This window comes from Vanessa tameamea, chromosome 31 (genome assembly GCF_037043105.1).
Source record: "Vanessa tameamea isolate UH-Manoa-2023 chromosome 31, ilVanTame1 primary haplotype, whole genome shotgun sequence".
Classification (NCBI taxonomy): domain Eukaryota; kingdom Metazoa; phylum Arthropoda; class Insecta; order Lepidoptera; family Nymphalidae; genus Vanessa; species Vanessa tameamea.
This window is the reverse complement of record NC_087339.1, coordinates 2,664,870-2,688,781: the sequence shown is the minus strand read 5'-3', so window position 1 is coordinate 2,688,781 and position 23,912 is coordinate 2,664,870. Positions and strand designations below refer to the sequence as shown.

At 34.1% G+C, this 23,912-nt stretch overlaps 1 protein-coding gene across 2 annotated transcripts in view; it reads left to right on the top strand.

The window, feature by feature from the left end:
- Nucleotides 1–3,187: 3,187 nt before the first annotated feature.
- Invadolysin (invadolysin) overlaps nucleotides 3,188–23,912 on the top strand; it is an 87,188-nt gene continuing 66,463 nt past the window's right edge. For both annotated transcript variants that reach the window (XM_026627316.2, XM_026627314.2), the window contains exon 1: nucleotides 3,188–3,464. In XM_026627316.2, the coding sequence (XP_026483101.2) occupies nucleotides 3,330–3,464 (135 nt within the window). In that variant the 5' untranslated portion in view covers nucleotides 3,188–3,329. The remainder of the gene's footprint in view (nucleotides 3,465–23,912) is intronic.

The following is a 23,912-nucleotide window of genomic DNA, read 5'->3' as shown; positions in this document are numbered from 1 at the left end:
TCCGGCCCTGCAGATACAATAACTTTTAGATTGAAGAACAAACATTAAAAAAAATATCCTGTCTTTATTCAAAATAAAAATGTTACACTTGCTTATTGACAGTCAAAAATCTACCACCGATTCGGAAACCAATACCTCGGACCCGAGAAGAACCGGCGAAATAAACTCAGCGGGATTTTTCTTTTATACTTCTCGGTAGAATCTGCATTCCGAACCGGTGGTAGCTTCGCTTAATATAGTTTTTTAAATGACGATTCAAAATTGCTTGTAAAAGCCTACTTGAATAAAGTATATTTTGATTTTTGATTCTACAAGAATCCATTGCATAAATCAGCCGACAATCTTACGAGCGTTCGATCTGCTGATTAAGAGTATCTGTCAGCTGACATATGAGGTATTTTTTTTATAGAATAGGTATGCGGGCGAAGAAATGGACTAGATGATGGTTAGTGGTCACTACCGCTTATAGATATTTGGGCTGAATTTTTAACATATCATACATCATGAATGCGCATCCTGTAGTTACTGCTCACCCGAACACAACCATACTAAGTATTGCTGTTTTATGGTAGAATTTGTGGTGATCAATGGGACCTACCTGGATTCGCACAAGGCCAACAAATGAAAATATTAATATCAATACAAATGTTTTTTTTTTAATTTTAATAAAGCTATAATCGAAATTATAAAGGTCGGTTCACTTATAAAAACTAAATTAAATGATAAAAATAATCAATAAATCTCAGTTGTATTAATATTATAAAACGGCCAAGAGATGCAACACGTTCGTAAAAACCTAAATAACTATGAAAGAAATTATGCACTCCGAAGATCACCTACTGTTACCAAAGTGCATCACGAGGTAACTGATCTGCAATCAAAAATCTCGTAAAATCAGCATCATAAATTATGTCTCCTTTCTTTATTTAAATAAACTTTTATAATCTGTGGACATTGACATCGCTGACGAAAAGATTTCAAGTTTAATTAATTAATCGTTTTAATTAATGAATTATTCATTATTTAATTTGTAAAAGTAATCTAGAATATAAATTAAATAAAAAAAACTTTTTTTTTATTGCTACATTTAAAACAAAATCAACGAGTTTCGAAAATTTAATTACAATCCCTTGACCCGATAAAGAACCTCGACTTCGAAAAAAAACAAATGAATATGTCAAATTTTGTACAATTGTGAACTTATCTATCTCTCGGAAGAAAATAGTTAACTACGTCGTCGTCGGCGTCGCGATAAAAAACTAGTAATTTATAAGCTTGCAACAGAATAATATTGAAAGGGAAAGTAGTAGACGTTCATGCAATATAGCAACGGAGGTCTAAAACAAGCCTTCTTGACACGAAACTTAAGTAAAGACACGTATACATGTATAAAAAAAAACGTCACAACACGCTCGCCGATGACATGGGATTTATTGGTTATTGAGAGAATTTATAATTAAAGAAAACTAATAAATAAATATGTTAGATACATAAAAACATGAAGTTTCGTTCTAAAATAGTTTCACATGAGAGTAGATCGCGATGGCGGGAATTTTGACGACAAAAGAGCGTCATGACGTTTGACGTCACGTCATATGAGTTCGTCTTAGAAGCGCGCCAATAGCCGTTTCATATAAAAGTAAATATTAATCATTATTAAATAGTTTACATCAAATTTGCTTTCTGCTTCTGTTATATTATTTAATTAGATTGACAAAAAAAGACCCGCTGAGTTTCTTTTGCCGGTTCTTCTCAGAACAGGGTTTTTCCTTTACCGAACCGGTGGTTGTGTTTAATTTGACTATCAATAAGTAAGTGTAATGCATCTACATTGAATAAAAGAATTTGAGTTTGAGTTATTTGTTAATTCAAGGAAAGTTTTCTTGTATAAAATATAATATAATTATTATACATTTAATTAAAGATTAATAGACAATGTTCTATGTATATCGTTAAAGGGCGCTTTTATGGTGCTAATATGACGACTAAAATATTAAATAAATATCAAATTAATGTGCTAGAAGTATTATGTTTCCAAAAACGCCCACTATGTCATAAGTATATATATATTGAATAGATAACTCCGTGAGTCATAGTAAGCAGTAAGTTTATAAATCGATTTAAATCGTAACATAAACGATAGTTAGAAAATTAATTAATCCTCATAAAAAAAAATAAGTTTCCTTTAAATAAAAAAATCTAGTTAGATTTTCCACTTTGTAAATTTAATTTGCGTATTATAATATATTTCGATAAACATACATACGTGTATTACGTTGTAATATATTTCAGTAAGGACAGATAAACTGCTAAAATTTTGTGGCTTTAGTTATAGTGATCCTGGTTCAAACAATGGGTTGGGGAATTAAAAAAAACAGCAGCAGACCAAAGTTTGGAATGATCATGAATATATTCTCCCTTGTCTCGTAAAGCACGTTGATCTTGTGACTGATCTTGGAACTAGTTGGTTAGTCTCCATTCAGAATGACTGCCAGAACTGAAATTAATCAGAAGGCAATCAAATAATAATTACTATCAGATTATTTGAACGTGTACTTCTAATTTTCACATGTGAAGCTGGGATGGATAGCAAGTATATAAATAATGAAATAGATATAACAGTAAGTATCTACAGCCAATAAAATGTTAAAAATATTTTACTTACTAAAATCTCAATAAAATACTTTAAAAATGTATGTCAGATGATTTTTTTTAATAAATTTACACAGAATCGATAAAGAAATACTGTTCGACTTTAAAGTATTACAAATTTCTAAAATAAAATAATACTCACTGTGCGATCAATGCGGTTTTGTTATTAGAATGAAAAAAAAAGATAAAAAATTACAATTTAACACCGAAACTGGTGCCGAACATAAAATAAATAATAATTGTTCTTTGTATTATTTATTAAAAATATGTATCAAAAGTAAATTACGTAGAATGAATAATACTACGAATGAAAATTAAAACAAAGATAATAAATCTGACATGACAAAGTTGTTAAGTGTAAGCTATTCTTTACTTTGATATCTATACAAATATCATCCTTGTGTTATCAAAATATTCACTCTTTCACACATAAACAAAAACATATAAGTTAGACAGAGACAAGGAACAGGGAAGAAAATGGCTGCCGCCGTAACAGCTGTTGACGTATCCAACTTCACTCTAAGCGGATTCATTGATTGTGAAGTTCGGAGCATTCAGTGTTGAATTTGTTTAATTTTAGTGTTATCGTGTCGCGTACTGGGAGTGGATGTTTTGTTAAAGATTATATATATTGTTTTAAGATGTAAACAAATGACGTGTATGAAAAAACGGTAGACATGTCGAAATTTAATTGTGTGATTTTGTGTTTAGTGTTGTGTGTTGAGTGTGGATTGTCAAATACATTTAACGATTTGGTTACAAGTGAACATGGCAGTGTGCATTGTAACCACGAGCACCCGAAAGTAGATGATGTGAGTATTTAAAAAAAATAATATATTTTTAATTATTGACCGGTTAAAGTTAAGTCAACAGTCATTGATCCTAATTTAATTAGATTTGTCATTCATAAAAGATTGTATACAATACTGTGACTAATTAGATTATAGTAAAATTTTATCCAATAAAAAGTTAATAAGATTCACTTGTGTTATAAAATTCTTAAATTAAAAAAAAGGCGTTCTCAAGTTCTCAAGTATTTTTTAAATTAATTTAAATTAAAGACACGTTCATATGAATTTATAAAAAATAATTGTCAAATTTCAATTAGGAGTTCTCACTAGTACACATTCTTTAGCTAATTTTTTTTAATGTAAATTCAACGCTTTCTTAACACTAGTTACATGCGAAATAGTTTTAAACACAAGAAAGTGGTTGTTGAAATTAAATAGTAATTATTAATTAACATAACACATTATATTTCTGATTAAAAATTTTCCACACGAGACAAATATTCTAAAAATTTACGCTAAGTTTGCACGCTAGTTTTTGTTTCTGTCTTCAAACATAATATGTAGGTACTTGGAAATCGTTTTTTCTTTTATGAAACGTTCGATTTTTATATTTCGAATTTGAAATTATTTTAAATTTTTAATATGTTTAGAGTCAGTTTAGCTTTAATTTTAGTTTTTTAAATTTCTAATTTTGAATTGTTTTAATTTTGACAAATGCCTGCATTTATAGGTCTTTAATATTTTGATTCTGTGTTTTTTTTTAAATATATATTTGTTTGTGTGTGTTATGTTTTTGATGACGGATACAATTATCGGCTCTTACGTCTGAATAGGTACAACACACTGTATATATAATATTATTAATAATTAAATAAATAATATATTTTTAAACAAGATTAAAATATGATGATTTTATATTTTATATCGCAAAGATTTATTATAATGATTTTATCATTAAACATATCTTTTATGAATTTATTGGAATAATCTCAATAATTACATTGTTTTACGATCGAAACAAAGCAACTTATACTAATACTTATACTAATATTTCAACATAATCTGGATAAACTCACGAAGAATGACTTCATCATGCAAAAACGACTGTAAAACATCAATTATTGTATTACTTATGACTTTTTGGAATCACTAGAAGATCTGGCGTGATTTTTGATCGTTCATTATTATATATACCTACTTGGTATTAAAATCGTTAACAGTCAGTAGTTTTTTAATTATAAGACAGTTCTAAGCTCGATCAAATGCTGTTTGGTGAAAATTTAATGAGTGTTTGGTACTTACTAATTATATTCCCGTGATCTTCATGATCGGTATAGTGATAGCACAATGTCTTTACTCCTTGTCCTATAATGTGCATGTAGATAAAAAAGTTAAATGAGTAATATTGTTAATGGACGTCAAATTAAGTTTAATAGCGTGAACGGAGCCAATTTATTTTTTTACTTTTGACTAGATGAACGCGCGGCTTCTCCCGCGTGGATTATAGTTTATAACGAAGATACTTCAAGAATTTTTCTGTAATCCTTCACCCCCAGCATTGACCCCGTGGAGAGTGAAAAAAAATTGGTTTATTGTCCGTCCGGCGTTTAAGCTGCGTTCAATTTCGCATTTTTATATATTAGAAATATAGATTATAAAAATATATTTAGAAAAATAGATTTAATGTGAATTTTCGTGTTTATTATATTATGTATTATTATTTAGTACATCACGTCTTTACATTCTCGTTGTTTCAGTCGGTTTTACTAAATAAGTACTCCGTCCCGATCTCCAGGAAAAAGAGTATTTATGTACCTATTTTATATTTAGTAACTATTTATTTTATTTCTTTGTTTATTTACTTGTTTTTGTGTTTTTTATTATTATTATTCTTGTTATTTTTTTTTCTTAGATATATTTTCCTTAATATTAAATAATAATTAATAATTAAGCGTATTTCGAAATTAAAAATAAATGATTACAGACTAGACTTCAATGTTGAGTGCAAACCAAGTCATAATGGTATTTTGTTTTATATTATATTGTAATTAAACATTTCCTATATTAAATAAATACCTTTTTAATTCCTATCGATCTACGAGTCTAGTCTTAAATCTTAACCTATACAGATCTTGAACTTTTTTGCGATTAAATCTCTTACCTAAAGTTTACTAGTTGTCGTACGCGGCTTCGTTCGTTGTAATATTAAGTTAATAAATGTTAAATTACATATTCATGCACACAAATAATTTACAGTTTGCACACACAGCTGTGCTAATATTATAAATGCGAAAGTAACTCTGTCCGTCTGTTGCTCTTTCACGGCTAAACTACTGGACCGAATTTGTTGAAACTTTGTATGAAGCAAGATTAAATTCCTAGGTCATGTCTAACTAGCTGTGCCCGTGCGCGTTTGAATTTAACAAAAACTTATTGTTGAGTTCGCAGATTTGAATACAACTTATTTATTCCGTATTAGGTAGTTTTTGTGATGTTAAGTTGTGTCGTCGTGTGAGGCACCCAATGACGTGACGGACGAGTCGTTGCGTGAGAATATTGCAGCGTGACTCTATTATTATATTATATATAATTCTAAAATAAAAGTAGCCTAAGTTACTCCTTATTACATCAGCTATCTGCCAGTGAAAGTCCCGTCGAAATCGTACCAGCCGTTCCAGAGATTAGCCGGAACAAACAGACAGACAGACAAAAATTGTTTTTAAAATTTTATTTGGTACATATACTGTGTACATAAATATGCATTTAGTATAAAGTGGTATTTGTGTTTCTGTGATGATGATATATTTCTGTAGCCGATGTACCAACAAATAGTAAAAATCTAACGTGCTTTTTGCCGTTTTCATAGATACTGGACTCTTACCCGGTTTTTTAAGCCTACTACTTGACGACCAACAACAAAACCTAATAATTATATCGTAGTGACAAGTTAAACAAAGATTGTTTTCAAGTAACATCAATTGCAACATACTCATCGAAACAAATAAACTTATTAAGTATAAAGGAATCGACTAGACGCACGTAAAGTGACACACAAAGGTAACTTAAACATACCTTACATAATTAAGTGGAATTTATGTTAAAGAATTCTTGACCAGTTTCTTGTGAACTGTTTAAGGTAAATAGTTTATTACATATGATAATATACGCAGCTTCGTCATAGTTGAAACGAGTTTTTGTTTTTTTTTATATCATTGGTTGGAGAGCATTTTTTTTTTAGTGTTATAACAGGCACAAGGGACATAACATCTGAGTTCCCAAAGTTGGTGGCGCATAGGTGATGTAAGGAATGGTTAATACATACAGCGCCTTTGTCTATGGGCGGTGGTGACCACTTACCATCAGGTGGCCCATTTGCTAGTCCGCCTACCGATATCATAAAAAAAAGGAAAAAAATGGCTGATTGAGTGTTTGTTGAATCTTTTATAAAACCTCTCCAGTCTCAATCCTAACGATCTCTTCACAGTATGAAACAAAGTCTTCTCGTCTGAACGCTTGGATCTTTTAAACTACGCAACGCATTTTAATGCGGTCTTCGTCAATGAACAGAGCGATTCAAGAGGAAGGTTTATATGTATAATGCATGCATATTATAGCTGAGAAAAGATATATTAGTTAAGTAATTATTAAGTTACGTTAAAAAACAAACTCTCCTTACTAGTATGCATAGAGGATTATTTCAGATATGTTGTCGGACGTCAGGGAATTACTTTATAAGACAGCAGCTACACCTACGATACAGTTTAATATGTAAAGACGCTAAAGGTTATATTGACATAGTTGTTTAACACAGCGGTCTTGTTTATTGAAGAATCAATTCAGTCTTATGACGTCATAACTTACATTAGTTTGACCTGCATTACGTATTACCTGATCGTGGGTGAAACGGCGGGATGAGACTTGGAGTAATTGGTGAACTGGGTATACTTGTCAAGGATCATAGATAACGTTCGAAAATATTAGATTTTTGAATTTAAAAAAAACTTGGGTATAAAACTAATTTTTAGTTGTAGTTGAATTTTGGGAATGTACAGATTACTAGACCGCTTCTTAAAAAAACCCGGCCAAGTGCGAGTCGGACTTTGATTTTACAGCGCGTTACTTGAGATATCAATCGGATCGTGTCGATGTATTTTCCGATATGATATAACCTAGCTTTAAATTTAATTTAACCTTGTAAAACGATTTAAGTATGAATGAACTCGCAAGGGCCCACTGGAATTATGTTTTGATTTTATTAAAAGAGATCGCTATAAAATAACGTAACCGCAAACGCCTTGGATCTTGATCATTAAAACGTAACCCACATAAACAAATACATTTAAAATTATTCCTATGCAAAAACGAATTCATTATAGAACGATTGACCTTCGAAGAAAACCGGGCGGGCACTGCGTACTAAACCTAATGAATTAGGTAACAAATTGCATAAGACTAGATTCCAGATGGCCATTTTCAAGCTAGCGACGTGCTCTGACTCTTAACGAGTCGATTTTGATCGATTCATTACAATTTGAATCGAATCGAGAAAAATATTAAAAGACGACATTTTTTCATGCAAAACAACTAAATGTCCGAAAGTCCAAAATATTTTTTAAAGAAAAATTTTCTGCCTCGCACAACCGCTCTGTTGAACCGGCTTTCGTCGACGGTTTTTCCGAACCGATACTACTTGGGAACCTTCAAGAAAAGAGTGCACATATTTCTTAAAGTCCGGCAACGCACCTGTTGGCTTACCAGCATAGCAAACGACCTGTTCCATAAAAAAAAGGACTGCCATACTTCCGCCATATTGCTCTGTGAATTAAAAAATCGCATATAGGTATTATATTAACGAATATCCATCATAAAACTGAAGTATATATCTATTCATTATATAAAGCAGCCACCCCCATTACAATCGGCGTTCATTATCAAATATGATATAAATTAGTATTGTTTTGCTGTCCTTACTTGTATGTCAATCATCTTACGCACACTAAGACATCTTAAACACGAGTTTCATTCATACTGATGCGTGATTGTTTAACGTGGAGGGGCGCGTCTGCATGATTGGACAAATCTAACCATTGGTACCGGTGTTTGACATCTCCCAGAATCCCATGACAGATATCTATACTAATATTATAAAGAGGACAAATTTGTTTGCAGGTGAGTAGAAGATATATACCTACTATATACACTGCCTATATAATAAATAAATAAATGTCATAAAATAAATCTGTAATCTATTTCATATTTACTTGCTAAGCTTATTGTTTCTTCCCGATGTCCGTACGTTTGGATATTTTAAACTAAGCAATGCATTATAAGTCGGTTTTCGTCAATGAACAGACCGATTCAAGAGGAAGGTTTATATGTATAATACATGCATGTTATAGTTGAGAAAAGTCGACAATTTCTACTTTCCTAGTCGGAGTTTTATGAACACGTAACGTCAAATAATTATTTTAATAGGGCACTATAAAGTGAACGGGATTAAATTAGGTTTTTTTATGAAAGCTTTGTTAGCGAGATGAACACATTACCGCACACAGCCGCACTCAATCATATTAATAGGTAAATTTTTATTTATAACCCACATCAAAAGAGGATATTCCCTTTTTTTATATAGTATAGAGATGCGGTCGGATAAATGGCTAATTGTTGGAATATTATAAAAATATATATTATTAATTTATATAACTTATTTTCTCGGTAAATATTGTGTTTTAAATATGAAAAATCAATATCAAAATGTACTTTATTCGAATAGATTAAATGTTAAACTACTGCCGGTTCTAAATGTACATTTTATTGAGAAGAACTGCCAAGGGAGTCAGTGTAGTCGTTTCACTGTTTTACAAAACTCGTCTCCTAAAGAAGTGTTAGTACTTATTGCATCAAGTCGCTGATTGTCCGGATTTAAACTTACTACCATCGGTCAAGATCTACATTGTCTAACCATAGAGCAATAACGGCTCTAGAAAAAAAAAAGGTGTACAGACGATCAGACAAGATCATTTTACAATGTACATGAATTATGTTCTGTTTTGAAAGCGAGCGAATTGATATACATAAATATTTATACTGATCTATAATTTAAAATTATTTATTATAAATAATGTTTATGTTTTAAAGAATTTCAAAGTCTATGAGAGCCGAGATGGCCCAGTGGTTAGAACGCGTGCATCTTAACCGATGATTTCGGGTTCAAACCCAGGCAGACACCACTGAATTTTCATGTGCTTAATTTGTGTTTATAATTCATCTCGTGCTCGGCGGTGAAGCAAAACATCGTGAGGAAACCTGCATGTGTCTAATTTCAACGAAATTCTGCCGCATGTGTATTACACCAACCCGCATTGGAGCAGCGTGGAGAGGAGGCCTTAGCCCAGCAGTGGGAAATTTACAGGCTGCTAATGTAAATTCTATTAATCCAGCATATATTATATATGCAAAAGTAACTCTGTCCGTCTGTTACGCTTTCACGGCCAAAGCATTGACCGAATTTGATGTAATTTGTTGAGCAAGTTTAAACTCCAAGGAAGGTCATAGGGATAGAGCTACTTTGCCTCATAACTGACGGACAAACCGTAAGACGTAAGCGAAGTTGCGGGCGACACGTAGTAGTCTATATATTATTTATTGGTACCTATTTAACTTTCACTCGAATCTATTAAGCTGTTTCTGAGATTACCGCGCACATACATAAAACACTGCTAAATAGTCTGTAGGTATAGATTTATTTACCACAAGGGAAACCGTGCGAAATTTTTCAATTTTTAATTTACCCCCTCGAGGGAGGATTAAAAAAATATAGTCCAAATTCAAATAAATTCGTATAATCGTGATATTTTAAAGATATAATCATGAAATTCATTGACATGACAGTTCAACGGGCGGCCATGTTTGACGTCTACGGGTGCGTTCAGAAAGTGTGTTCCAAATAATAATTTCGTGCAAGGGTGCTATAAAGTCCATCCGGTATCGTATCGATAATAAATTATTGAAAAATTAATAAATTAATAAAATATTTTGTAGACGTAGGATAGGTTAATAGGGGTGGTACTGGTACCTAAATAGACGGACTTGCAATAAGCACTACATTCAGGTTAAATATTAGGCGTGAAAGTTCAGGAAAATCTTGGAGCTCGAGACTCCGGGGAGTCATGTTTACAACAATGTTATGTATATTAATATTATAGTTTTTGGAAGAAACGGTGGCAATGATTGTATGGACGCGAGGAGGAAAGGTAAACTAATAACGCCCAGCTTCCGACTTCGCAAAGTTAATACATCCTACCTGAGGCAATGGATTCGTTTCTATAATAAGATTCCACTATTCTTAACTTTAACGCCCATTTAAAAATTTAAAGCTGTCAAAAAACATTGAAAAATGAGGCATTGTACTCGATACAAGATTAAATTATAGGCAGGAAATATAAAAAAAAAATACTCTGTAATCAAAATGGTGCCGGTTCTTCTCGGTAGAATCTACTTTCGGAATCGTTAGAAGCTTTACATGACGATTCAAAAGTGCTTTAATGAGTACTAGAATGAAGAATATTTTGATTTGATTTGATTCAAATATAAGCACACACTTCCAAACTGCTGTCGCTACGACGAGTTCTATGCCCAAAGCTTGTCTGGAAGAGACATTTGTACATCTTCCCTAGCTTTAGTTGGAACTGTTTTTGAAATGAAGTTCGTATAGACGCCTTTCAGTAGATAGCACTGGTAGAAATCATAACGTCCTTACGTTACTTCAGAAGACCTTCTGTCTCTTTTTGGTTTGCTCTCTCTCTTTCTATTATACACGGTTGTCATTGTTTGTTATAATTCACATGGAATTTTAAGTAATTAATTTAATATCTTGTCGTGTAATTCTCAAACTTTAATTTGTATAGTTATTTCATTTACATTACATTAGCAACCTGTAAATTTCCCACTGCTGGGCTAAGGCCTCCTCTCCCTTTGAGGAGAAGGTTTGGAGCATATTCCACGACGCTGCTCCAATGCGGCTTGATGGAATACACATGTGGCAGAATTTCGTTGAAATTTCAACACGATGTTTTCCTTCACCGTCGAGCACGAGATGAATTATAAACACAAATTAAGCACATGAAAATTCAGTGGTGTCTGCCTGGGTTTGAACCCGAAATCATCGGTTAAGATGCACGCGTTCTAACCACTGGCCCATCTCGGCTCTTATTTCATTTATTAATACATAATATATAACGAAAGCAACTTCGTCCAACTACGTTCCACGACATCTTTATGCAACGATAACTTCTTATGGGAGGTTAAATCGCGTCGTTACGTAACGCGTTACGGCGTCAGTCTGTCTTGCCTCCCTTTCTCTCACGCATACGGCAGCAGCAGGCAGGCTCCTCTCTCGCTCTAACTCACAGTGCTAGTCGTAATTCGGACAATTTTTTTTACTGGATTGTAATACTTTATTATGGAACTGGCTTTTCCAAATATGTAGCCATCATATGTTATGATGAAGGCCAAGCACCTTTATATATAGTAAATATGTTATTATATCATGTAAATACGTTTATGATAACTGCGTGTATCGCCGGAAGTCTAACCTTCAATCTGATACAGGAAGTATGTGTCCGTAAGTTGTTTTAATTTATTTATTTAATATCTTTGTTGTTAGTTATTAAGTTGTTAGTAATGCCGATGTAGCCTCGTGGTGAGAAAGAGTGTCTTTTAACCGATGATTGTCATCAAAACTGAGTGACGTGTCAGGGAACTGACGTCACCTTTCAGACGTAGTAAAAAAAAGGGCGTCCATCTTGGGTTGTCGCGATAGTAAAGAACTTGAACTGTCAGTTGTGTTCTTGGTGAATTTCATTATATTTTTTTTTTTGTATATAACTAAAACTCATTTAAGCAGTGTCCGTCAATGTTTATTTTAAATGGTCAATACACTAGCGACCCGCCCGGCTTTGCACGGGTGAATACTGAACTATATATAGTACAGAATGTCATTATATACAAAGTACACAATTTTTCAGTCGTTATACGTTTATATTACATGCTGTAAAGGGCAATATTGATCTATATTAAATGCACAATGTATTTATGGTACTTATTTGGATAAGGATTAATGCTGTATTGCTTAAAATCCCTTCGCAAATAAACCATTATATCTCGTAAAAATTAAAAGATTAAAAATGGTTATTGTGGGTTATCCCTAAGAGATAGACATATACCATCGAGGAATTTTGTGAAGAACTTTTTAAGATACAATACTGTAGTACATTATCATGATCTATCTCGTAGGGTAAAAAATGTGTTTATTTACGACATCACTTCAGAAACCTCTAAAATTATCAGTGTTTGTCTACTATATTGTGCATGTATTATACATATAAACCTTCCTCTTGAATCAATCTATCTATTAAAAGAAACCACATCAAAATCCGTTGTGTGATTTTAAAGATCTAAGTATACACAGGGACAGACAGCGGTAAGCGACTTTGTTTTATACTACGTAATGATTAGTATGGATTGTTTATTTTTAATATATTTGAACTCGTTTTTAATTTATGTTAATAATCTATGTGGAAGTTATATTTATAATATAATATATACGAAAAGTGATTAATTTTGAAGTTGTATATTTAGTATTCCATATCGTCGCGTTAGATCTTCGCCGAAGCGTTTTCTACCGGCTTTCTTCCGTCAATCTTGAATCGGTTGACACATAGAAGCTTATATAACATTTATTTATGTTTTCTACGAAAGATTTTTTAATAGCTTCGTGTTTCTATGCCCAAAGTATCGTTTAGAAACCCATATAGTTACGTGGTTAAATGTCACTTTCAAAAATTCCATCTTGTGATTATGATTTAACTTGGTAGGTACCACCCACTGATCAGATATTCTTCCGCCAAGCAGTGATACTTGGTATTTTTGTGTTCCGGTTTGAAGGGTGAGTGAGACAGTGTAACTGCAGGCATAAGGGACGTAACATTTTAGTTCCCAAGGTTGCTGCGTTGGCGAAGTAAGGGATGGTTAATATTTCTAACAGCGCTGTCTAATAGGCGGTGGTGACCACTTAAGATCACAACCTATTTGCCAGTCCGCCTACAAATATGTCGTATTAACCGATTTAGGCCATGCAGACCAATCTCATGGGAGACGAGCGGGGCCGGACCGTAAGTTTACCACCTAAGACATATCTGAACGTAGACTTGAAACCATACGACCTGTTTAATTTTATTATATCGTCTACTTTTTGACTTTGACTTGACTTACCCCTTGAATCCACCGGACCACGTGTGTGTGCAAATGGGTCTTTACACTCATAATCCGATGGGAGGACAAATACGATCGGAAAGATCTCGTTGCTATTAAAAAATTCGAGAATTTCAATTTTCCTATACGGAGAAAAACAATTTTTCTTTGTAAGTTTGTCCTTTGATCTAAAATTTTTATATATAGACCCTTATTGTACTCGTGTGAAACTGGCATGATGAGCGTCCGTACGTCTTGTCAATTAGTGTATCAAATATTGACACATTTCGAAGACGGCGCGGCGTGGCATAGTTCGACGCGCTTATCAGGAATTACCGATAGGATTTCGGAGTTAAATTATCTGTGTCTACATAACACTAAGCTGGGATCCCAAGTTGCGAATTAGATATATTTCAATTTATATATTAGAAATATTTGTTTATGCAGTTACATTAATATTAATCCATACGTATAATAAAATTGGAGTGTCTGTTTGTAATATTAAAATAACCGCTTTTTATTGAATGCATATGTATGTATACACGGTACATATACCGAAATGATTTTTTTACAAATCAAATTAAAATATACTTTTACAAGCACTTTTAAATCGTCATTTAACAAACTATTTATAGTAAAGCTACCACCGGTTCGGACTGTAGATTCTACCGAGAAGAACCGGCAAGAAACTCAACTACAATTTTTGTCAGCCTGTCTGTCAGTTTGTTTCTGCTAATCTCTGTAACGGCTGGATCAACTTTGACGGGACTTTCGCTGGTGTAAGAAGGAATAACTTAAGTTACTTTTATTTTAGAATTATATATAAAGTTTCAGTTTCATTTCAAATTTAAACGCGCACGAGGTCGCGGGCACAGCTAGTATTATATATATATTTTTTAGTGTAAACAGAACGGAACAGATATTTGTCAATTTTTTAATTTATTATTATTATTATACCTCAGAAATATATTATTATATATAATAAAAAATGTCTTCGTCCGCGTATATATTGTACTTAAACCCCCGCGTGATCAATAATCACACATCTGAAGTCAATTCGGACCTCAATTTTCACCTTCTTCAGAAAAGATTTCTGTGGGGAAAATCTAACTTATGTCCTTCCTTAGTACTTAAACTATCCCGATATCAAATTTCATCAAAATCGGTTCAGCGGCAGCGTGAAAACGTAAAGTCAGTTTAAGTCAGTTAAAGGACTTTCTACCTACGCAATATGCTAATATGGTTTATTTTAATAACGAAATCTACGCAAGCACCTAGTATTAAAGCCTATTTGTTATTCTGACGTATAAACTATATAATTGTAAAGTTTCATCAAAATCCATTCCGTAGTTTTTGCATAGAGGAGTCACGAACATCCGTACAATCTCACAAATTTTACAATTTATAATATTAGTAGGATTCTAATTCCAGGAATCAAATTAACAACTTTGATGTTTTATCGATGTGACGTCATTGCTCGAGATCTTAATAATCTGTGGTATTTAATATTGATTTGTGAAAATTGCGTTCAAGAATGCTTTTTGAATGTCATCGAAGTTGTCATCGAAACTTTGGAAACAAATTAAAGTGGGTATAAGTAGTTAAGTGAAACAGAAAAGTATTATATACATATTAATCATGAACTGTTTCATTTATTTCGTATATATTTTGATTAATAACAAATTATAAAATTTGATGTACAGTATTTTTAAATTTTTAACTAAATTTAATTTAAAAAATCTGTTTCTAGTTTATAGTTAATACAACAGAGTTGTTAATCAAAGGTATGTTTATCTTTTCTTCTGTCATTGTAACATACCATAACTAACTATATTAAACTTGCGCGTATTCTGTTTCCCGCCAAAATTTAATAAATCGAAATTAAATCTGACAGCTGACGTAACGACGTTCGGAAAGTTTGACTAATTCTTATGATAACGTATTTTGAATATAAACAAATCCGAACTCTCGGGTTTTTAACATTTGAATAAAATAGTCGTTTGTTCACGTCGGACAATGGAAGCGGTTCTTTATGTACACGTGTGGCGCATCTCAACTTTCATTTGATGTGACGTTGCTGTTATATAACGTGATAAATCTCCTTTCTTACGGGGACCTTAGGTCATCTAATTTACATATAACATAGTTGTACGTGTTAGGCATAAGAGTATCCTATGTCTTTCCTTAAGGTTCAAGCTTGTTTCCTACCGAATTACATCAAATTCGGTTCAGTAGTTTGGCTGTGAAAGAGCAAAAGACAGTCAGGGTTACTTTCACGTTTATAATATTAGCATAGACAAGGGACCTCCGGCTTTGCTCGTGCAGTTTATTAATAAAATTAATTATACAATACAAATATAATTTATACTCTGTTATCTGTCTGTAGGTTATTAGTGCAGAGATTATAGCTACATATATTTATAAAAAAAAATCCGTTTCATGATGTTATTATAGATAAAAATGAATGTTTTATATTTGCGATTTGTGCGTTCATTGATAGGCGGGCCATCTGATGGTAAGTGGTCACCGCTAAACAGTAATACTCAGTATTGTTGTGTTACGGTTTCAAGTGCGAGTGAGCAAAACTTCAGGCTCAAGGGACATAACATCTCAACTGCCAAGGTTAGTGGCGTGTTGACGCTGTAAGCAATGGTTAATATTTCTGACAGAAGCGATCTTTGTGAGCAGTGGTAACCACTTTGAAAAGTAACAGCTTGTAAATGTCCCACTATTGGGCTAAGGCCTCTTTTTGAGAAAGTTTTAGAGCTTAATCCACCACCTCAATGCGTGTTGGCGGATACACATGTCAGCATTTCAATGAAATCAGACACATTTCCTAACAATGTTTTCCTCCACCGCCGAGTACACGAAAATTCAGTGGTGCTTGTCTGGGTTTGAACCCGCAATCATCGGTTAGGACGCACGCACTGTAACCACAAAAATCTTGCGATATTTAACGATCTGTTATGGAATTACGATTGCGGAATACTGAAGTCTTAATTTGTTATCAAAACAATTTTTACACTTATTGCTTTATCGTACATTGTACTCTTAACCATTTTAATAAATTTCAAGGTAAGCAAAGCTATTATTTAGGGCATAGATTCTCACGGTTCGCTGACTGTGAAAGCCCAAGGTCACTCTTACCGAGGGGTTTCAGACGTACCATAAAAACGTCAGACGACACAGATATTTCGTGACGGATTGTGTCTTTAAACCTTTCTGATGGACGTTGAGCAGCGACTGTTGCCACGCACTTCCCTCGCTCTGTCATTATTGGTTTGACATTTGACAGAAGGAGACAGCATGCTTTTTAAAAGCTTTTATTTAACTTGCAATGTAAGTATGTAAAATCTTGCAACTCAATTTAGAAGCAAATATCCTTAACCGATTGAAGTTTGATGCTGAAATTTTGTATACACGTTCAGTTTAAATGACAATGTATGGTCATCCAAGATGGCTGATATATTTTTTTAATTAATTCCTACAGTAAGGGTATCGAATTAAAAAGTAAAAAATAAATTAAAAGTAAAACCTTTTTTTAAAAAAAGCTATTTAAATTCGCTAAAAAGAAGACAATAAACTTTGACACTAAAACTTTTACTGTTAACTTATAAAGTCACTTCACATTTGACACATTTGACACAATTTATATGCTATCAAAGCTTGACGCGAGATTTACTTGTATAGACAAACAATAAAATAAAATAATTTGATTCAATAATGCTATCTATCAAAATGTTCAAACTAAGTAAATCCGGCACCTCGGCTCAGAACATAGCCGGTGGGGTTGAGGAGTGCCTCTGCTCGTAACACTGGTCGGCGTCAGGACCGTTTTCGTGACGTCACTAACGAAACTCTGTAGGTGAACGCTGCAGGTTCACAACCTCAGTACAAGATTACAAGCTACCCCAGACACTACAACCATAATTAATAATGCAACTAAACCTTCTTGTATCACTAGATCTATAACTAAACCTTAACATTCGTGTTCAAAAACACAGACACATCGGAGGAATTCGTTTTATAACACGTCATAACTCCAAACACAGCAAGATCAAAATCAACTTCCTAGATTTTTATACATACAATTGAAACTCGTAATGTAAATCTTGTTAATACAATATATTTACTAGCGACCCGCCCCGGCTCCGCACGCGTGCAATGCTGGTACTAAATATACTACAGAATGTCTTACAACGTTCACAGTTTTTCAGTCATTAGACAATACAAACGGCTATGTCCCTGCGTTTTAAATCTGTAATATCTTGGAAAATATTCATTTAAATTACTCGCTGTAAAAGGCCATATTGATCTATATTAAATGTGTTTTAGGTACTTAATTAGATAAGGATTAATGCTGTATTGCTTAAAATCGCTTCGAAAAGAAGCCATTATTTCTCGTAAAAAGTAAAGGATAAAAAATGGTTATTTTGGGAGATAGACATATACCATTGCAGGACTTTTTTGAATACCTTTTGAATGTGTACAATACTGTAGAACATTATTTTGATATATCTCGTAGGGTTCAGCGAGCGTTTACAATGTAAGCGCTAAAAATGTGTTTATTTACGACTTCACTTCTAAAAATATCGGTGTTTCTCTAAAATATTGTGCATGTATTATACATATAAACCTTCCTCTTGAATCAATCTATCTATTAAAAGAGACCGCATCGAAATCCGTTGTGTAATTTTAAAGATCTAAGCATACACAGGTACAGACAGCGGTAAGCGACTTTGTTTTATAATATGTAATGATGATGAATAATAACATTTAATATAACAGTTGTACATTTTAAACTGAATACGAGAAGCCTTGAACGTTTCTTTGTTTTGACACGATTAATTTAATGTCTGTAATTTTCGCTATACGCATTGCGCCCGCGCAACCGTGTTCACTATAACGAAATTAGCCGATATAGCAATGTTTTAAGTTATTCTAGACTTTACGTTTTTTTTTATACTTGTTCGTAATAGAATGTTATGTAAACTTTGGTATTTTTAGTATTATATTCATATTTATAATAAATATAAATAAATAAATATTTGACAACGTAACGTACATTACTCTGATCTCAATTTAAGTAGCTGAAGCACCACAATTAATATTTCGTACAGCGCCATTGTCTATGGGCGGTGGTGACCACTTACCATCAGGTGACCCAATTGCGCGTTCGCCTACCGATATAAAAAAGAAAAAAAACGTAAAAACATACACATCCTTAACATTTGTCTAAGTCAGTGGTCGGCCACCTCTTGGCAGGCAAACGCCACAAGGTAGCAAAATAAACTTAAGGCGGCAGTCATGATATTAACCCTAGAAGCCCAATAGAGCAACCTACGCATAGTCATATTCCATAGCAAAAAATTAAAAATGCTATTAAAAATTGTTAAAAGATACGGAATTTAGTTCGTATACGTAATACTTACCTCCGACCGAGTACTTCCGGCCGGTAGGAGCTGGATGAGGGAAACAGAGGACCGAGCAACATGGCGTGCTCTAGGGGAGGCCTGTCCAGCAGTGGACAGCAGTAGGCTGATGACGTAATACTCACTTTATAGCTAGAAAAATAAAGAAATTGAAACTACAAACTACCTAAACAGACAACTGGTTTTACACAAACTCTAGTGTGATGTCTGAGGTTGCATTCGAGAGGCTGTTTCTGGTACGTCAGTTGTCATATTTGCCAACTAACGTCGCGTGCTGCCGACCGCTGGTCTAAGTTATTTATCCTGTTCAATATTAATAACTTATATAATGATACGTTAGAGCCGAGATGGTTCAGTGGTTAGAACGCGTGCATCTTAACCGATGATTCGAGTTCAAGCCCCTGCAAGCACCACTGAATTTTCATGTGCTTAATTTGCATTTATAATTCGTCTCGTGCTCGGCGGTGAAGGAAAACATCGCGAGGAAACCTGCATGTGTCTAATTTCAACGAAATTCTGCCACATGTGTATTCCACTAACCCGCATTGGGGCAGCGTGATGGAATATGCTCCAAACCTTCTCCTCAAAGGGAGAAGAGGCCTTAGCCCAGCAGTGGGAAATTTACAGGCTGCTAATGTAATGTAAAAAAATAATACGTTATTGGTTATATTCTGATCCAACAAATCAAATCAATTTCATTCAAGTAAACTTCACAATGAAGCGTTTTTGAATCGTCAATATTTAAACACTACCATCGTTTCGGAAGCTTCCAGCGAGAAGAAACCGTAAGAATCTCGCACAGTTTTCTCGAATAAACAGATTTACAATGCTGTTTTTCACAATTATTAGTGTTCTGTGATGGAACCCGAGGACAAATCCAGGCGTTTATTTTCTTCTAAAACTTTAGACAATCCAACTTAGACAATTCCTCAGGAAATTTAACTTCAGTTTAAACGTAACCGACTAATTCTACTTATAACTGTTGCGATACGATCCCGATTCTATTGCGAACTAACTTTGATTGAACCGCAGTTGGATCGTTGCGTTAGTGGAATAGGAAAGCGGTTGAAGGGCAACGATAACCTTTCGATTCAATAAAGCGACAATTCGTTACTAGTATTGGGTCACTGTTATTAACATTTAAAATCGATCTTATTTATTGTGATACCAGAGCTGAGTTATAGGCGTACATCTTAACCGATGATTGCGTGATCAAACCCAGGCAAGCTATATCGGCAAAGGGTAGAATTTCGTCGACCGAGACTGTCGTGCCCTTGTCGACCCGCTCCGCCGAAGAAGACCGTGGAGAAGGCAAGATATGAACTAGAGGTTTCTCCGTACCTCGAGAACTCCTCCAGGAGTAGAGGGCCAACCGTCAGCGTGGCATTATGGTATGCGTAAGTCATCCCGTAACGTCAAAAAGACAGGACACCGCTGGATTTTAGTGGATTTACCAGCGTAGTCGGCACCAGCAAGTCATACATTCCCCATCATGACGCGGGGAAACGCGAAAATGAATTCCAGCGAGGTCAAAAAAAGGATGATCTGACGAAGTTTGACGACGTTTGACGACGTTCGACGACGTTTGACGACGTTCGACGACGTTCGACGACGTTCGACGACGAATGACGATTGATGATGATGGAATCGGTTGTTCTGCTGGTATTTTTAGACGTCTCTAGTGAAACTAGTCTGTAGCAACATGAAATATTTATTAAATACGCGTCTCAAAATGTAATTAAATTTCTCGTACCTTGTTTATCTTATTTACGCTTCAGTGTTCTGAATAATAATGCCATCTCTCATTTAATGCTAAGGCTGTTTCGCTGACGTAAGCTATGCTGTAAGAATTGTAAGATTTGATTTAACGATTGTTTTCGAGAAGTTCACTTAGTAAGCTAAATGTATTTTTTCAACTTTAGATATTTATATAAGATTGCAAGCGGTGGTCATCTGTTATTATTTTAGGTATAAACACACCCATGGCCTTCCTTGGGGGTCAAACTTGCTCCATATCAAATTTCATCAAATTCGGTTCAGTAGTTTGGCTGTGATAGGGGAACAGATAGACAGAGTTACTTTCATATTTATAACATTAGTAAATATTTTTGTGATATAGGTAGGCGGACGAGCAAATGGATGATGGTAAGTGGTCACCACCACGATTCTTCTCAAGTACGAGGTGTTTATATCCGAACCAGTGTTAAACTTTGGACTATCAATAAGCAAGTGTAACGATTCTAATAAATAAAGATTTTTCACTTTGACCTTCACTGTATTACAAGTGAGTTCTTATAGAATATCATTGACGTAATGTATAGCTTTCAATATCTCTAATATCTTAGCTTAGCAATTACAACTGCGTCATAAAATCATTGGAGCATTTAACATAAAAAGCGGGATGCCATGATCTCTGAAGCGAGAAAAATCTTTTCATTTCGGAGCGTTCATTTCGACTAATATTAATATTGATCGTCTAACAAATGCGTGTTTGAGCTTAGAGTACTGTTTTATTTTAATTTTAATATCTTATATATTAATAGCGTAAGCTGACTTTGTCCCAGTGATTATGGAACGATAGCTGCACGTTGAAGATCGGTTATGGTCTCATTTTGAAGAGCTCCAGCCGTAGATGTGCAGAAAATTAAAGACTAGACTACTAAATTGTTATTGTTTAATAAATAATTAATTTTACAGAGAGGAAAAAAGGACAAAAAACAAATGCAAAACGTGCGAACAGACGTCAGTTTACGACTAATTTAAATCAAAAGAAAACCTGTCATTGGTATCAAAATTTCTAAAAATGTGTTGAATAAACACGAAGTTAGGCGGGCGATCCACTAGTAATTTCTAATTTTCAGATGATAGTCCAGTCATTATATACAAAAAAACAGGCCGAGCAAATGTACCGAGAAGGCTGATTTTTGGATATGTTGTACGAGATGCTTAAAAGAGCTTAACTTAAAAATGTCGACCTAGGTGTTCTGTGTACAATGAATAGGACCTTAGTCGTAGAGCGTAAATGAAGCAAAAAAAAAAAAGTATCTTATCATAATTCTCGTATCTTGACGCACAGCCGAGTTATCACAAAATAACGAAATTCAACCACCTTTTCAAGATGGCGGCGGACGCACATAGGAAACCGAGGTCGACGATTTCAAGTTAAGCTTTTCCTCCTCCCTACAATATATCTAAAGATCAGCCTTCTCGGTTCATTTGTATTTAATAACATTTATTTATATTTCAAAACTGGTCACATTAAGTGCTTAAATATTATACAAATATGAATTGAAAATAGTTACTGTATAAATCTTGACCGCGTGGAATGGTGGCAAGAATGCTAGCAGCATTTCCCGGTTGAATCGCAATTCCGATCCTCTGGGCTAAAAACGAACCAGCCCTCCTGTCACCAGTGGAGGCGATAAGGCGAGGTGTTATACCTTTGATGAAGCTTTTTGCACCATTACTCCAAGGATCAAGTGTTTCGACAGCAAATGGAACAAAAAAGTAATTTGACAAAATTTGTATTTTCAAACGTCTATAATGACTGGACTATGAAATATCTTGCAGCTCGGGGGTGAGACCGACTCGTATATCGTACGGCAAACGTCATGACGCTCTCTTATGACGTCACGTCTCTACATCCGCTGTCTAATGACGTGTGTATCGATTATAATAGTTACGATCCCTATAATATAGAACCGCAAATGGATAGTTGTGTTAGTGGCAATGTTATCGTTTAGATTCCAATGCGATAAAGTGACAGTTAATTGACGCCTAAGTGACATTGGCACTTTTTATAGCTTGTACTTATTATTTTGTATATCTTTCATATACAACTGCACCCTAATCTCGTTGAAGTGTGTAATGTGAAATGAATCTCAGAAGAGAAATGCGATTATTTTTTTTGTTAAAAATATGAGATTGAAATTCTTGTCAAAGTTTCTGTATATCATTTATTCTGTGGTAGGGTTTTGTGCAAGCCCATCTGGGTAGGTACCACCCACTCATCAGATATTCTACCGCCAAACAACTGTATTCAGTATTGTTGTGTTCCGGTTTTAAAGGTGAGTGAGACAGTGTACTGTATTTCTTATGGTACTAACCATTGTCTATGGGTGGTGGTGACCACTTACCATCACTTGACCCATAAGCTCGTCGGCTAACATATACCTTAGTAGGGTGAACTGGCAGATATCGTCACATAAGGAAAAGGCGTTTTGATATTTCTTATACATTCAAAATTCAGACAACAGTTTAGTCGACGTTCAAAACGTCATTTTTTCGCAAATCCATAGTGAATATCATAGATTAATCAAGCTCTCGACCAATGATGTCGCGTCAATTTGCTGTCAAATGTTATTTAGCTTTTTTCCTGTTATGGTTGGAATAGACTGTAAATCATGATCCTTCCTTGGCTGGATTCCTTTGAGATTGGCCTTCAAAATCGGTCAGGACGACATCACCATCTTACCAATAGTATTTTAATATAATAAGGTTCATCTATCACGAGGAACTCTAACACGTGTTAGTCGAAACGTTTAATATTTTTTCATAAGAAGTTATTCAAGCGATACATTGACCTTGCATTTGATGGGATACACGCATTGTTCTGTCACAAGGGTAACTTCGTACATCGTGACGACAGACGTCAAGATGCTCTGTTACACTGACAGCCTCTCCGCTGCCTCCAAATGAATAAATCTTTTTTTTTTTTTTAGTTATTTTACGCGGCTAACAGTAGAGTAAACTGGTAAAATATTTAATGCCTCTACCATCTTTTGTA